The 14,197-nt window shown below is 49.6% G+C and overlaps 1 protein-coding gene across 4 annotated transcripts in view; it reads left to right on the plus strand.

Annotated features, from left to right (window-relative positions):
* The first annotated feature begins 685 nt into the window (after window positions 1-685).
* Window positions 686-14,197, plus strand: part of LOC125083866 (stimulated by retinoic acid gene 6 protein-like) — a 48,633-nt gene continuing 35,121 nt past the window's right edge. For 2 of the 4 annotated variants that reach the window (XM_047700850.1, XM_047700851.1), the window contains exons 1-3: window positions 770-957; window positions 12,194-12,269; window positions 14,001-14,101. In XM_047700850.1, the coding sequence (XP_047556806.1) occupies window positions 938-957; window positions 12,194-12,269; window positions 14,001-14,101 (197 nt within the window). In that variant the 5' untranslated portion in view covers window positions 770-937. The other 2 variants (XM_047700853.1, XM_047700852.1) reach the window with 2 other exon arrangements.

Raw genomic sequence — 14,197 nt, forward strand, 5'->3', positions numbered from 1 at the left:
CATCCTAGGGCTACATTTGCTGTGACAAAGAGGCCTGTGCTTCACTGGCTTATGATGGTAGAATTTTATTTCTTGCTCATGGACCAGTGTGTGAAAGCACAGTTGGTGCAGAGAACAGGTTCCCCTACAGAGTGATCCGGGGACCCAGGCTCCTCCCATCCCTTTTCTTTAGGGAAAGCCAGCGGATGGGGAAGGAGAAGGCGTCTTTAACTCTCTCAGCCCAGAACTAACCCCTGTCACCTCTGTCGTTCATTGCTGAGCCTTGGCCCCATGTCTGTTCCTGGAGGCCAGAGCCTGGGGACTGTGGCTCTGGATAGGCCAGTCCTTCTGACCTCACTTTATGGAAAGGGATCAGGAATCCTGGTGCACGGCTAGCCGGTTCTGCTCCGTGGGTAGGGTTCGGTTTTGAACTTGTCTCCATCCTCCTCTCCCGGCAATGGGTGTCCTTTTCCAAAAAGAATCTTGAAGCCAGTGGTCTTAGTTTCCTAGTTTATAGCCTTGAGCCAGAATCCTACTTTATTGCCTATAATCATGTTTACAGCTAGCCAAAGAGGCCTTAGCTACTGGGCAAAGTTCTGATAGCTCAGGGGGGGCCCCCTGCCCACCCCAGCAGGCTAACAGAGATAACAGCTGTCCAGGAGAGAGGAAAGAGGAAGCAGCTCCTGCTTTTCAAATGAGAAAGCAGGAGAAGGGGAGGAAGAACAGAAAAATTGTCTTCTGAAACAAGGAAGAAGGCCACCGGCCTGCTTTCGTTTCCCTGGTAAATATTTGACTGGGTGTTTGCCTTTTCTCTGTGGTTTTTGGGTGCTGTGAAGAGAACTGGGCAGGACACCAGACTCTCAGAAGCCGTCCGTAACTAAGAGGCCGGAGAAGCTCGCAGCACAGTCCAGAGAGGCAGACTGCTCACGGGGGCTGCGGGCATCGTCCCCCTGCCGAGATGCTTTCCCCAAACTCGAGGTGAGTTATGAGAGTCAGACTGAAGACAAGCTGCTGGACAAACACGTCGTTGGCAACTGTCTTCTTTGATGCTGGCGACTCATGGAAACTGGCGGAAGGGCATCGGGTTAGCCGACTTGCAGGTAGGGCTTGCACGCGGACAGGAACCACGGATGGGTTCCTGGGTCAGTGAACAGATTTCTGTTTATCTTCAGTTCGGAGCCAGAATGAAATGGGAAGAGCCCAGGTATGGTGTTGGAGGAGCCGAGTCGGAGCCCTGGCTCTGTAGTTTCTAGAAAATCTTCGTGCCTCAGTTTCCTCTCTTATAAATCAGGTGTAAGAACTCTGACCTCCCCCCAACACCCAGCTTAGGGAAGATCACAGGAGGAGAGACTGTGAAAGGACTTTGAGATCTGACAATCCGGTCCAGATGCCAGCAATTAAAATTCTTGCTCAAACATTGGAACTTAAATATTTAATCTCAAATGATCTAAGAACTGAAAAGATGAGTCCAAAGTATGACAGAAAGTAGAACTGTTACTTTCTGGTGTCCTAGTGTGTCTGGTTAGGTTGTCAGGGGGCTGTCGTGGAGGGTGAGAGGTAGAAGAGGAGTTGTGGACAGACAGACATGCCGGGGGTCACTTGGGAAAGCAGGTAATAGGTTTCTCCGCTGTCTGCCACGAAACTTTTCAGAAGCCAGAATGCTGGAAAGCCATTATGCGGAAAAACTTTTGAGTGTTCCCAGACCCCAAAAATAACCTCTCTTAGGCTTTTCTGTTACCCTCAGACACATTTTGCTAACAGATGCACAAACTAAATGGAGATAAAGCACCAGTGCTCACCCCATTCGAAGCTCTGGCGGCTTGATGGAAATGTGTCTCCAGGGGAAGGAGCATGGCGACAGCCCCCTCCCTCCCAGGGTCCCTGCTGCTTCTCTACTGGCTTGTGAAACAAACCCAGGACACTGTTTTCACTTTGGCTTTTTTTTCATAAAGGGGAAAATCACCTGTGGATTTCTTTTGGTTAATGGAAACAGGGACTAACATAGGGCTTCTGTAGAAGGGAAGTGGCGTAACATGAACTTTGGAAGAGTGGGATGTAGCTGTCCCTGGAGCCCCAGGCATTGGGAATGGAGAGGGCGGGGGGTGGAAAAGGACATGGGACAGGAAACAGAGAAGAGGGGGTCCTGGAGGACAGGTGGACAGAGAGGGGAGTCAGCTGAGTGCCAGGGGACAGGATCCAGGAAGCCGGAGGGCGCTCATCACTTCCTCTTCTCTCCAGCTGGACTCCTTGGGCTGAGAGGGAGCAGGGGAGTGTGGTTGGATTCGGACTTCAGGGAGGTCCCTCTGGTCACAGGGTAGAGGACGGATGAGGGGGCAGACCAGGAAGGGTGAAACAGGGCAGGAAATCCACCCTGAATCCAGGTGACAGTGAGGGTAGCCTAGGCTGTGGCAGGGGCTGGGGGGACAGAGACATGTCTGGATTCAGCAGGGATCGCAGAGTGCCCCTGACTGGGTTGGATCTGGGGGTGAATTGGAAATCGTGCCTCTGGGTCTCTGGCTTGGCTGAATCAGGGGATGGAGGAGCCATTCCTGACATGAGGAACCCCGAGGAGGAGCAGGTTGGCAGGGGTGTCCAGTGGGGACACGCTGGACTGGAGTCCCGTGGGACATCCAAAACGAGATGACCAGGAGGCAGGCAATTGGCCATATGGTCTCGACTCAGAATAAGTCTGTGCTGCACCCAGAGGACGTGACTGACCCCATGACCTTCAGGGCCCCTCCCAGGACCTCCTCTTTGTCGTGGTCATCGCCTGGACCTTGTCAGGCCCTTCTCACAGGGTAGGGCTCAGGCCTGAGCGTGTTGCTCAGATCTGTCTGGCCGGTGAAGAGCAGGGGTCACTGTCTTCTCTGAGGACCCCCGACATGGAGCCATTATCCATGTCTTAGTGTGATTTTAAAGATGTTATTTATTTATTTGTGAGAGAGAGGGAGAGCACAAGCAGGGGGAACAGCAGGCAGAGGGGGAAGCAGGCTGCCCACTGAGCAGGGAGCCTGATGTGGGGCTCGATCCCAGGACCTTGGTGTCACCACCTGAGCTGAAGGCAGACGCTTAGCCGACTGAACCACCCTTACTTACCTAAGGCGCCCCCTTACTATAATTTTAATGTGTGAGTTTGTTTCCTGTTTAGAAAATAGAAGAAGGGTTCACATGCCAGCTCTGCCGCTAGCTGAGGGCCTGTGGTCATTTACTTCCTCTCTCTAAAGCCTCAGTTTTTCCACCCATGAAGTGGGAATAAGTGTCCATGCTCCACAGGTTGTGAGAGATTCAGGGAGCTGATAACTTAAAAGACTGTAGCCCAGTGTCTAGCACATGGTAAACCTTCAACAAACAGCACCTGTTATTATTGTTATTTTTTTAAGTGAGAAGAAGTGAAAATGAACGTTGCCTTATCGGACAGTTAGGAATGGTAGCAGTAGAAAAATGGGCTTCTGCCTTCTTTATTCACTGATTTTTTTTTTTTTTTTTTTTTGTGGTAACCCTCTCTGAACTTTTCAGACATGGGTGAGAACCCCCCTTCACTTACCCACCAGGCTGACCATTCCGAGCTGTGCAGAAAGCTCGAAGCAATGGGTGAGGTGAGAGCAAAGGAGAATAAAGAGAATAAAGACCTAGACACGTGGAGGGGAAGAAAATGGAACAAAGACACGAAAGGCCTATTAACACCTTATCTCTGATCCTCAGAGCTTAAAGTTCGTGCCTGTGTCAGAGTCCCCTGTGGATAAATGACAACCTCTCTCTGAACCTCGCTAGGGATGCAGCAAGACCTCGGGAGTTAGAGCGCTGTGTGAGTTGTGCAGCCCCGTGCTATCCCGCGGCGTCTGTAGCTGGGCGCTGGCAAAGATCACGTGGTTCCTGGGCCCCAGGCAGAGAGCGCCGTTCCCCACCTGTCCGAGATGCTTCTGTCTCTCTGAGACACTGGTGGAGCCGGGACACCCACCCAGGATGTCCAGCTCGTTGGTACAAGGTTCTCCTGTGGCTCTCGATAATGCTGGTGCCAGCCCAGGGGAGTGCCCTAGGGCCCCCTGGGGGCCAGGCTGCTGCTTGGAATCCGCCTGCAGCTCAGGGAACAGCATCTGGGGGAGGCAGCTGTAGGGGAAGGCGACACGGGCCTCAATTAGCAATGCACCATCCAGACCCATTCTTTCTTCCCTTTTTTTTTTTTAAGATTTTATTCCTCCATTTGAGAGAGAGAATGAGAGCGAGAGCATGGGGCGGGGGAGGGTCAGAAGGTCAGCAGACCCCCCACTGAGCAGGGAGCTCAATGCAGGGACTTGATCCTGGGACTCCAGGATGATGACCTGAGCCAAAAGCAGTCACTTGATCAACCGAGCCACCCAGGCACCCCTGATCTAGGCGAGTGCTGCCATCCCACCCATGCCACAGACATGCAACCAAGGCTGCGGGAGGAGAAATGATTGACCCCAGATTTCAAGATTGTTTGAGTCCAAATCCCAGGCTCTTCCCTCCAGACAGATCTTGAGGTCCCACATGAGCATGAAAACACTCCATTACACACCCTCTAAAGGATGTTACCGACCCAGAGCTGACTGTTTCTAACTGTACAGCAAAGTCAAAATGAAAGGGAGTAGTCAAGGCCAAAAAAAAAAAAAAAAAAAAAAAAAGGAATTGGGATTTTGGACACAGAGGAGACAGAAACCCTGGGGGAAAAATGGAATAAGAACAGGGTGTGTAAATATCTTTCATTTTACAGCTTTCCCCTGATTATCAGAGAGTCACAGAAAGTAACAGAGACAACAGGCAGTAAGAGAGAAACAGAAGACACATAGAACTTTCTGGAAAGACTGTCAGAAGAGGGCCTGAAGTGGGCAGCAGGGTTGGGCGGAAAACAAGAGATTGTCTGCAAGGTGGCACCTGTGTGGGTTTCATGATAGTCATGGACTTAATTTTATTTTGTTTTTCACAATTTAAAGTTTTAAAATTGGAAGTATACCATTTATGCAGAAGAGGAGGGAATAGTATATCGAACCCACTTATTCCCATCACCGAGTCCCATGGCCAGTCTGGTTTTGTGGGCATCCCCGCATGCTCCCCACTTCCAGACAGCCTGTCATTTCGTCATGCGTGTCAAGTGTGAAGGGAGTTTGCCTCTCCTTGTGGAACTCTTAAAACTGTGCGCAGATGACCTGGAACACAAGGTCAACCCTTCACAGCCCCTGTGCGTCTCTGGTCTTCCTCCGAGAACGTTCGGCCTGCCGTGGTCACAGGCGCAGAATATGACATTGAAGAGTCCTAGAATGTATCAGAAAGCTCTTATGTGACGGTCCACATTGCCAGGGCTCGAGTCCTGCTGTCTCCTCCCCTTACTAGCTGGGGAGGCTTGGACAAGCTTCCTGACCTTTCGATGAATCTGTTTTCTCATCTGTGAAATGGGGTGATAATAGTGCCTCTGTCACAGGACTGTCACGGGTATGAAGTTCGCTAAGAAATGTACAGCTCCTAAAGCGTAGCTTGGTGCACAGTGGGCCCCGGGGGAGATGCCGGCTGTCCCTCTGCCCACTTAAGGGAATAGTAGTGAGCACCTACTGGGGCCACGTGCTGGGCCAGGAGCCAGACTCATAGAGATGGATGAGAAGGGTCTCAGCCCCTGGGGAGCTCCCCATCCAGTGGGGGTGCAGACCCAGGAAGAGACACTTCCCAGCAGTGGGCTGTGCCCCAAGCAGTTCAGCCTTCTTAGTTCACCAGTCTGAGTGACCAGACTGAGACCCGAGGAGCCACACGGCACTTAACAGCAGAGCCGGGTGGCCTCGAAGCAGTGGTTCTGGCCAGTTCTCTACATGCGGGTCTCAGGAGCCAGCGGCTCTGGAGGGCAGTGGGGCTCTTCTGGACAGCATGGAGGCAGGTCGTTGGGCCAAGTGTAGGCAGCCACTGTGGCTACTGGTTAACCAGGTGAAGGACTTCAGTCCACTGCATAGTCATGGGGCCAAGGGCAGGGGGGTCCCTGATACCCTTCTGCTGAGCAAGAGGCGGCGGGTGCCAGGCCGTGCTGTGCAGTGGATTGAGAAGGGCTGACTGCACACACTCCAAGGACAGAGGACCAGATAGGCTCTGGTCTGAAGAGGTGGAAACACAGCCAGCAAGAGTACCTTTTCTGCCCAGCAGCAGGAAAATCCCTTTTTTTGGTCAGAGCTGTGCAAAAGCGGGAACAGGATGGAAAAGAACATCAGTTCTCATTGAGCATGAGGTGGGCACTTGACACTCACTGTGTCTAGTTGTTGGGCAGCCTGGAAGGAGGAGTAGAAGGCCCAGAGAAGGCATGGCTCACCCATGGTCGCACAGCTGCTGAGTGGTGGGGCTGGCTGTCTCTCAGGTCTGTCTGGCTTCCATTCCCTCCAGACCCCGCTGACTCAGTAAGAAGGAAGGGTTGGCTTTGTGGGGGAGACGATGCCCACGCCTAGAAGTGCCCAAATGAAACATCTTCACTTCTAGGTATGGGTGTGGTGGGGAGGGTCCTAGAAGGCATTCAGGCATCCAAGAGGGATGGATTCCAGAGCCTTCTGGTGACTGGGCAGGAGTCTGTGATTCCATGGCTGGGTAGATGAGAACATTTTCCCTCAGGGGTGGACAGGGCACAGCCATGACACAGGCAAGCCCACCACACCAGAGCTGCGTGTTTCTCATTCTCCCTCTCTCCCCTTTCCTTCCTTCCTTTTTCATTCATTCATTCAGCATCTAATTTGGTTTGTTATATACCTGTCCCAAGTCAGAAGCTAGGGGTGAGGTTGGAATGGGATGGGAGATGGTTGGAATTTAAAGCCGAGTGAAATGTTTCTTGCTTTGGAAAAGCCCAGACAAAGAGTGAGAGCTCGGGCCTGAAGAAAGCACCTGGGACAGGAGGTGATGAGTGCCAGGGAGCTATGTGGCTGAGGAGCTGGGGGGAGTCCTTCCCAGGGGAGCGCCGAGGGATGGACTCTGGCACCAGGGAGACGAGCCAGGGCGAGGAGGCTGGTGTAGCGTCCTGAAGGGCAGGCTGATAAGGGGCCTGGGCTAAAGAGTTTCCAGATGATCTCACCTGCTGTGACACATCGGAGCAAGGCCTGGTGTTTGGGACAGACACATCTGTCCTTGGTGCAAGGACAGATGCTTGCCAAAGGTACTATGAGTCAGACGCCTTCAGGGGTGGGGGGCTCCTGCCCTCCCGATCACCTCCTAATCAGGGTTTTTTTCAAGCAGCTGACTGAGATCCATTAATGGACTGTAAAGTTAATATAGTGGTTATGACCTGCCTCTTACAAAATGGAGCAGGCCAGAACAAAATGAAGAGAATTGAATCAGATTAAAAATCCTAGAGGACACAGTGCATAAGAAGGGTATTGTGTTGTGAAAATTAGTTTTGCGTGTGGTTACATGCATACACACACATGTGAACTGGCTCATGGCGACAGTGTGTACTTGACCACAACTATGACTTGTAGTCAAAAAACCTAAAAACACTGAACTGATCCAATCTCCTCCTTTGGCAGAGCTTGGGAGAAGAGGTTAGGTTGGGGCGCTGGCCCCCTCTTGTGTTCTTTCCTCTAAACTTCTCTTTCTCCCAAAGCATAATTTATATCGACATCTGTTTCCAGAGTTGGACATCCTCATTATTCTTGCCCATGCCCAGAGCCAGGGCCACGTCTGTCCAGAGGTGGGCCAGAGGTGTGCAACGGCTGACTCCCTGGAAAAAATATATGTGCTTGACATACATTGTACCTACCTAGCATGTATCACACAACTTGTACATAATGAAATACACAACGCTCTTTATTATAGAGTCCATACAGCCAATTAATTCTCATGGAATGCTTTCATTGATTTTTGCTGAACTCTTATCTGTAGCCAACCTGCAATTGATGAATGAGCATAGTTTCGATGTGAATGTTATTTGATCGTTTTATTTGCATTAATGAGTAAGACAGATGTGAAACAATGAAGACAAGGGTTGGTCAGAATGTCACTTGTTCTTCAGTTGACGGAAACTATTTCTGAGATGAATAGGATAAGAGTTTTTGAATTCTGGAAGAACAGTTCCAGATGCCAGAAGAAGGCATCACCTGGGGAGGGCGGGTCTTCTATATTTAGGGCTGTTGCTTGCCGCTGCCCTGTAGATGTTCACCCTTCAGCACACCTGCCCCACCGGGATCTGCCAGGAAGGGGTCTCTGTGGCTTTCGAGCTTGGGCTGCCTGTGGTAGGCTTCATATGTTCACGGCAGTGGCTGCCGGAGAGGAAGTGTAGCCCAGGGGGCCAGACTCCATGGCTGTGGACCCGTTTTGAGCTCACCTGTTTCCAGCTGCTGCCAGACCAGCTCTCGGCTCAGCCCCTCGAGCAGGAGACAGGCCCGCTGGTGCATCTGTGTGGGAGGTCACCCGTCTGGAAGAGTGTGATGGTTCTGTATGTACTGACATGAGATATTTCCTTTCCTAAGTAAATGCATTTTCTTTCCTTGATTAAATGAAAAAATCGAGTTTAGTTAGACCCAATTTTTGCTTAACATTTTGCTTAACACCATAGATGTTGTAAACACACATAGTTATTGAAGAAGAAAGGACTTTTATTTACTACTTTATGCATTTATACATTAGTACATATTTTGAGTGTTTTACAATGAGCATATATTACATTTCAAATGTTATATACATGCACGCGTGAGAGAGTGACGCAGTGAGGATAGAGAGAGAGGGAGAGAGTCTGAGCATATCTGTAGGCACCTTTCTGAGTATTTCTTTAGCTTATATTTTTCAGAAGTAGAATTCCTGGAAGTGGGATTGCTGTATCTGGAAAGTTCTTGGTGTATATATTGCAAAACTAGTCCACCAAATGGTTATACCAGTTAAACCTCTTACTACCAGTAAATGGATACTAACTTGCTTTAACCTTTAGTAATATTGGGTAGTATCTTCAATAATTCCCAATTTAATAGATAAGATAGCATTTTATCTTAATTTCTACTTTTTTACTAGCTGGAATTTTAAGAACTCTGCATATTTCTATCTTCCTTGTTGGTGGCTTACTGTTCTCTGCACATTGTTGTTCTCGTGGCGTTTCTCTTCTAATCTTGATTTATTTTTTTGTCTTCCTGTAGTTGGTTGGAACGATTGAATTTTCTTTCTTTCATAGATACTTTTTAATATATGGGTTTACACTATAATCGTATTCTTCTAGCAGTTACCCATGGATTTGTAACATACTTACTTAGAACTACTTTTTTCTTATACTGCCCAGAAAGAGAAAACCGTTTTCTTCATCCTCCTGCCAAACAGGAGAATGGGATGGTGCCGTTCTCCCCTCTGGGTCCACACCTGTTCCCACCCCACCCCTCCCCACTGCAGGATATCACCTGGTATTTTACCTCCAATTTGGCATTTCACACATTATGTGTCACAATAACTACTCACCGAGATATTTATTTATTTAAAGAAAGCATGAGTGGCGGGGGGAGCGGCACAGCAGAGGGAGAGGGAGAGGGAGATGATCTCCAGCTGACTATGCCAAGCACAGAGCTGGACGTGGGGCTCGATCCCGCAACCCCAAGATCATGACCTGAGCCAAAATCAAGAGTTGGACGCTTAGCCATCTGAGCCAACCAGGCACCCTGATATTTAACCATGTATTTTACTCATTTTCTGTTAGTTGTTGCTTTTAAAACCCTTCTCCTTCTTCCTAGAATCCTCTTTCTTATTTCTTGAGAATTTCTTCCACTTTTCTTTCCAGAGGGTCTTTTGTGTCCTTGTGTTTCTAAGAATGTTATCTATTTATAAAGATATATCTCTCTAGATATAGCTAGATAGATAAATTTATCTTCATTTATGTCATATATATTTGTATGTTTATGTATTTATTTAAATGTATATTTTCTTAAAATCCCGTGCTCGGGGTTAACAGTAAATTTTGCTGATTTTTTGCCTGCTGTTGCTCCTTGTGCCCTTCTACTTCCTTGGCTTTATGCTTCTTATGAAAAATTTCCTATAGTAATGACTTCAGAGAGGTTCTGTCTTGCCCCAATTTTTAGCTCTCTTTTGTGGTGTAATCTTTCCTCAGATGTTTGATGGCCTTCGGCTGTGTGCTCATCTTTGTGACTGAGTGGCCACTGGGGTGCCCGCTTTCTGGAAGGTGGTTTGTCCTAAGGCTGCCGTCAGGGCAGTGGGTTGGAGGGTGAGACACCGCTAGGCGGGGTGCCTCTGGGGCTGGCCATCTGGAAGGTGAAGTTCCTGGTCCCTCACAGACCACCTGTGATCCAGAGCACGACCCGTCTCTCTCTCTCTCTCTGTGACCCATATGCACCACTCCTGGGGACAACCCCCACTGCCCGTGGCTGGTCAGCGGAGGTGGGAGGACAGCTGGGACTCTGCGAGACCCCAGTTCATCACTCAGTGGGCTGTTGGCAACCCTGTCCTGCTTCCCCTCTTGCACTGTGGGTGTAGAGCCCTGTGTGTGTGGTATTGTTGACTCATGCCTTTTCTCTTTGCTGTTATTCATTTGACAGAGAGAGCGAGCGAGCGACAGCACAAGCTGGGGGAGTGGCAGAGGCAGAGGGAGAAGGCAGGGAGTCCAGATGTGGGGCTCATGAGGCTCCATCCCAGGACCCCCGGGTCATGACCTGAGCCAAAGGCAGATGCTTAACTGACTAAGCCACCCAGGCTCCCCTCTTTGCTGTAATCCTAATTGCTCTGTATCATTCAGGGTCTTCTTGTAGTTTCTGTCCCTGATAGATCCCCTTCTTGCTTTCAAATATCTCTGTTTTCGTTGTTTATTTATTTATTTATTTATTCATTTATTTTTTAGATCCCCTTCTTGCTTTCAAATATCTGTTTTCTTTGTTTACTTTCTCTGTTTTGTTTTTTAATTTTTATTTATTTATTTATTTGACACAGAGAGAGAGGTCACAAGTAGGCAGAGAGGCAGGCAGAGAGAAAGAGGGGGGGAAGCAGGTTCCCCGCTGAGCAGAGAGCCCGATGCGGGACTCGATCCCAGGACCCTGAGATCATGACCTGAGCGATTTTTTTTTTTTTTAAATGACATCTTTGTCATTTGGAGGGTTTTGTATGGGATGGGGAGGCTGGTGTATGTGCTCCGTGTACCCTCCTGAAAGCACAAGTGTGACCTTTAGGGTTCTATCATGTTTCTGGCGACCTGGGTTCCTGCGCCTTCCCCACCACTTCTAGGATCTTTTGGACCCATGGTTACACACACCTGGGGGACATTGGGGTTTTAAAGAACTACAGGGAAAGGTGCTCCGCTGACGGGTTTCCCTGAGGAGTGCTCTTCCCTGAGACCTTGGAGGGAAAAGCAGGAGCCGGCCAGGGAAGGAAGCCTGGAGAGGGCCAGACGGATGCCACCATGGGTAGCGCAGACCTGTGGGTGCCCGTGAGCGCACCCTGGGGGGGAGGGGGTGGAGTGGAATCCGAGCGGCAAGAGCAAAGTATGGGGAGTCCGGAAAGGAGAGGGTCCCTGTCAAGAGAAGTCGTGGAACTGCCTTGTCATCTTTTAGCCCCGAGGCCCCAGCATCCTGCTCCTGCAGCCTGGGGAGGACACAGTCTGCAGCCACTGGTCCAGATGCCTGTGGCGTTCCTGCCCAGTTAATGAAGCTCCAGCCTCCCACACAGGGAGTCCTGCCAAGGCTCGGCGGGAGGCTGAGGAGTGGGGGGCACCCTGTTAAGTGTTTATGTGGCGGCATGTTTTCCTGAAAATAGGAAAAAGTAAGAGGATTTCTTAGTTTTATTTGAAAAGGATGTCCAAATTAGATAAGCATTGGGCCTCACAGAGCCTGAATCTGTTCCCAACGGTGTCATCAAGAAAGGAAGGAGCTAGGAGCACTGCTGGCTCAGTCCATGGAACGTATGACCCTTGACCTTGCGGTCATGAGTTTGAGCCCATGTTGGGTATAGAGACTACTTAAGAGATAAATTAATTAATCAAAAAAAAAAAAAAGGAACGAAAGAAAAAAGGAGTTAGATCCGGTTAGCAGGACAGTTGGATAGATAATCAGGCTGGAGAAAGAAATATGGATGAGGATAAATTCACTTAGGGAAGACACATCGCAGTGGGCAGTGCTGGCCCTGAGGAAGCAAAGTTAAAAAAGATCAGATGGTCTTAGTGGGGTACAAGCCGAGCTTCTGCCAGTGATGCTCAAAGGCTGACGGGTCAGTGACTGCAGCCGTGACTGATGGTGTGAATGTGGTTTGGGCTGTTTTTCAGAACCAGGCAGCTAAATGGCACCTGTGTCGGCTCGGTGGACTTGGAGCTCTTCCTCCATTATTCCCTCATCCCATCAGTAAGTAAAAGCAGGGGAGAGCATGGAGCAGACTGGGTCACTCCCATACACAGACTCCCAGAGAAGCCTGAATAGGTCAGCAGAGAGACATCGGGTGAATTTCCTCAACTTGTTGTCTTGCATTATGCACCAAAAAAGCAGGCAGAAGAAGGCGTTTTAAGGCCAAAGAGTCAAAGACACTGGTTTTTAGGGGAGTAAAAAAAAAGTTCTTCTAAGGAAGCGATGATAGCTGAGGTCTGCTGGGAGATGTGGTATAGAGCCTCTCAGGCAGGCAGGAGAGCACGTGCAAAGGCCCTGTGGAAGAGGGGAATGGAGAGTGTGAGGAGCTGAGAGGACTTGTGTGACTGGAGTAGGGAGCTGAGGTGGAGGTATCTGGGAGGTGAGTGGACCTGGGTCTGGTGGAGCCCTGTGGGGCTCTGTGCGAAGGAGTGGTGTCTGCACTCCAAGTGCAGTAGGGAGTAACGACTGTTTCCAGCACGAGGCTGGTGTGATCAGATTTCTGTTTTGAAATGATCTTTCTGGTCGCACTGCGGGAATCACATAGAGGTAGGCCCGAGAGGAGATGGTTACAGATTTTAGCTCATCCTGGATGGTGGTGGTCAGCTTAAGACTTTTGGGAGGAAAGACAATAGGACTGGGTAATGCATCGAATAGAGAAGTTAGGGAGAGGAAGAGTTGAGGGGGTGTGGGTTTCATCACTTGCACAGCCAGAAGAATGGCAGTATCTGACATTCACTAGTTAAGGAGAACCAGAAGACATCAGGGTTTAGGGTGGTTGAAAGAACGGGGCAGAGAAGCAAATCATGAATTCCATTTTAAGACATACTGAATTTAAGAAGCTTTCAGTACATCAAAAAGAAACGCCAACTCTGTAGTTTGATGAACAGTTACGGAGCTCATGGACAAGGTCTGCGCTGAAGAGTCAAGCATGTGAGTCTTCTGTGCATTGATGGTCATTGAAGGCATGGATGTGGGTGAGAGGATCCGGTAATAAGGGGTCCTTGGACTGAACTATGAGGCATTATGAGGAGCACTTTAGTAATCCAGCAGAGGAGGCTGAGAGGTAATGGAGAACACCCAGAAAAGCACAGCTGATGGAAGCCTAGGGAAGAGGGTGTTTCTAAGAGGAGGAGGTGGTCAACACCATGGAACACGGCTGAGAGATCAACCAGATTTGGGCGTCAAGATTCCATTGGATTGATGGTAATTTTTTACTTTGGCCAGAGGTGTTTCCATGGATGGGGGTGAAGCCAGGTTAGGGGGTTAAAGAGCAAGCGAGAGGCGAGGAAATGAAGGCAGCGAATGTAGACAGCTCTCAAGAGGTTTCTTGTAAAGGGGGAGAGACAAGAGGTATCAAGAATTGCGAATATGATTGAATCCACAGGAGGTTAAAAAAAAAAAAAGAACAAAGAAGGATTTGTAACCTGACAGGGTTTATCCCCTTTTTGCAGATGAGGAAATGGAAATCAGCGAAGTTAGGTCTCTCTTCCAGTCAGTCTGTGGGGGAGACGGGATTTGAACCTGTTCAGGGCAGAACAAAGGTAAGCTCAGTACAAAACTGAGCTTTCTGGAAGCTCGAGAATGCACGTAGCCAGCTCCCCGCCTCGGGGGTCTGAGGAGTCACAGACATTCCATGCCCTCTGCTCACCACACGTTTTCTTTCAGGGAAGGCCCCGTGGCCACGCTGAGGATGAATGTTCCCACTGACGCTCTCCTCTTCTCTTCCCGTAGCTTTTCATCATTTTGATCTTGTCCTTTCTCCAAAGACGAGAGCACCGTAAGCAGAGAGAGGACACTTCTCACCTCCTGGGGAACCGCTTTGAAATCATCATGTGAGTGGTCGCCACAGCTTGGGGAACCCTGTTGCAAGGCCAGCACAGCTCCCCGTTTCCGCTCCAGCCTTGCCTCCTCTCCACCCCTCCTTCCCC

Source organism: Lutra lutra, chromosome 13, assembly GCF_902655055.1.
Source record: "Lutra lutra chromosome 13, mLutLut1.2, whole genome shotgun sequence".
In the NCBI taxonomy this organism is placed as follows: Eukaryota; Metazoa; Chordata; class Mammalia; order Carnivora; family Mustelidae; genus Lutra; species Lutra lutra.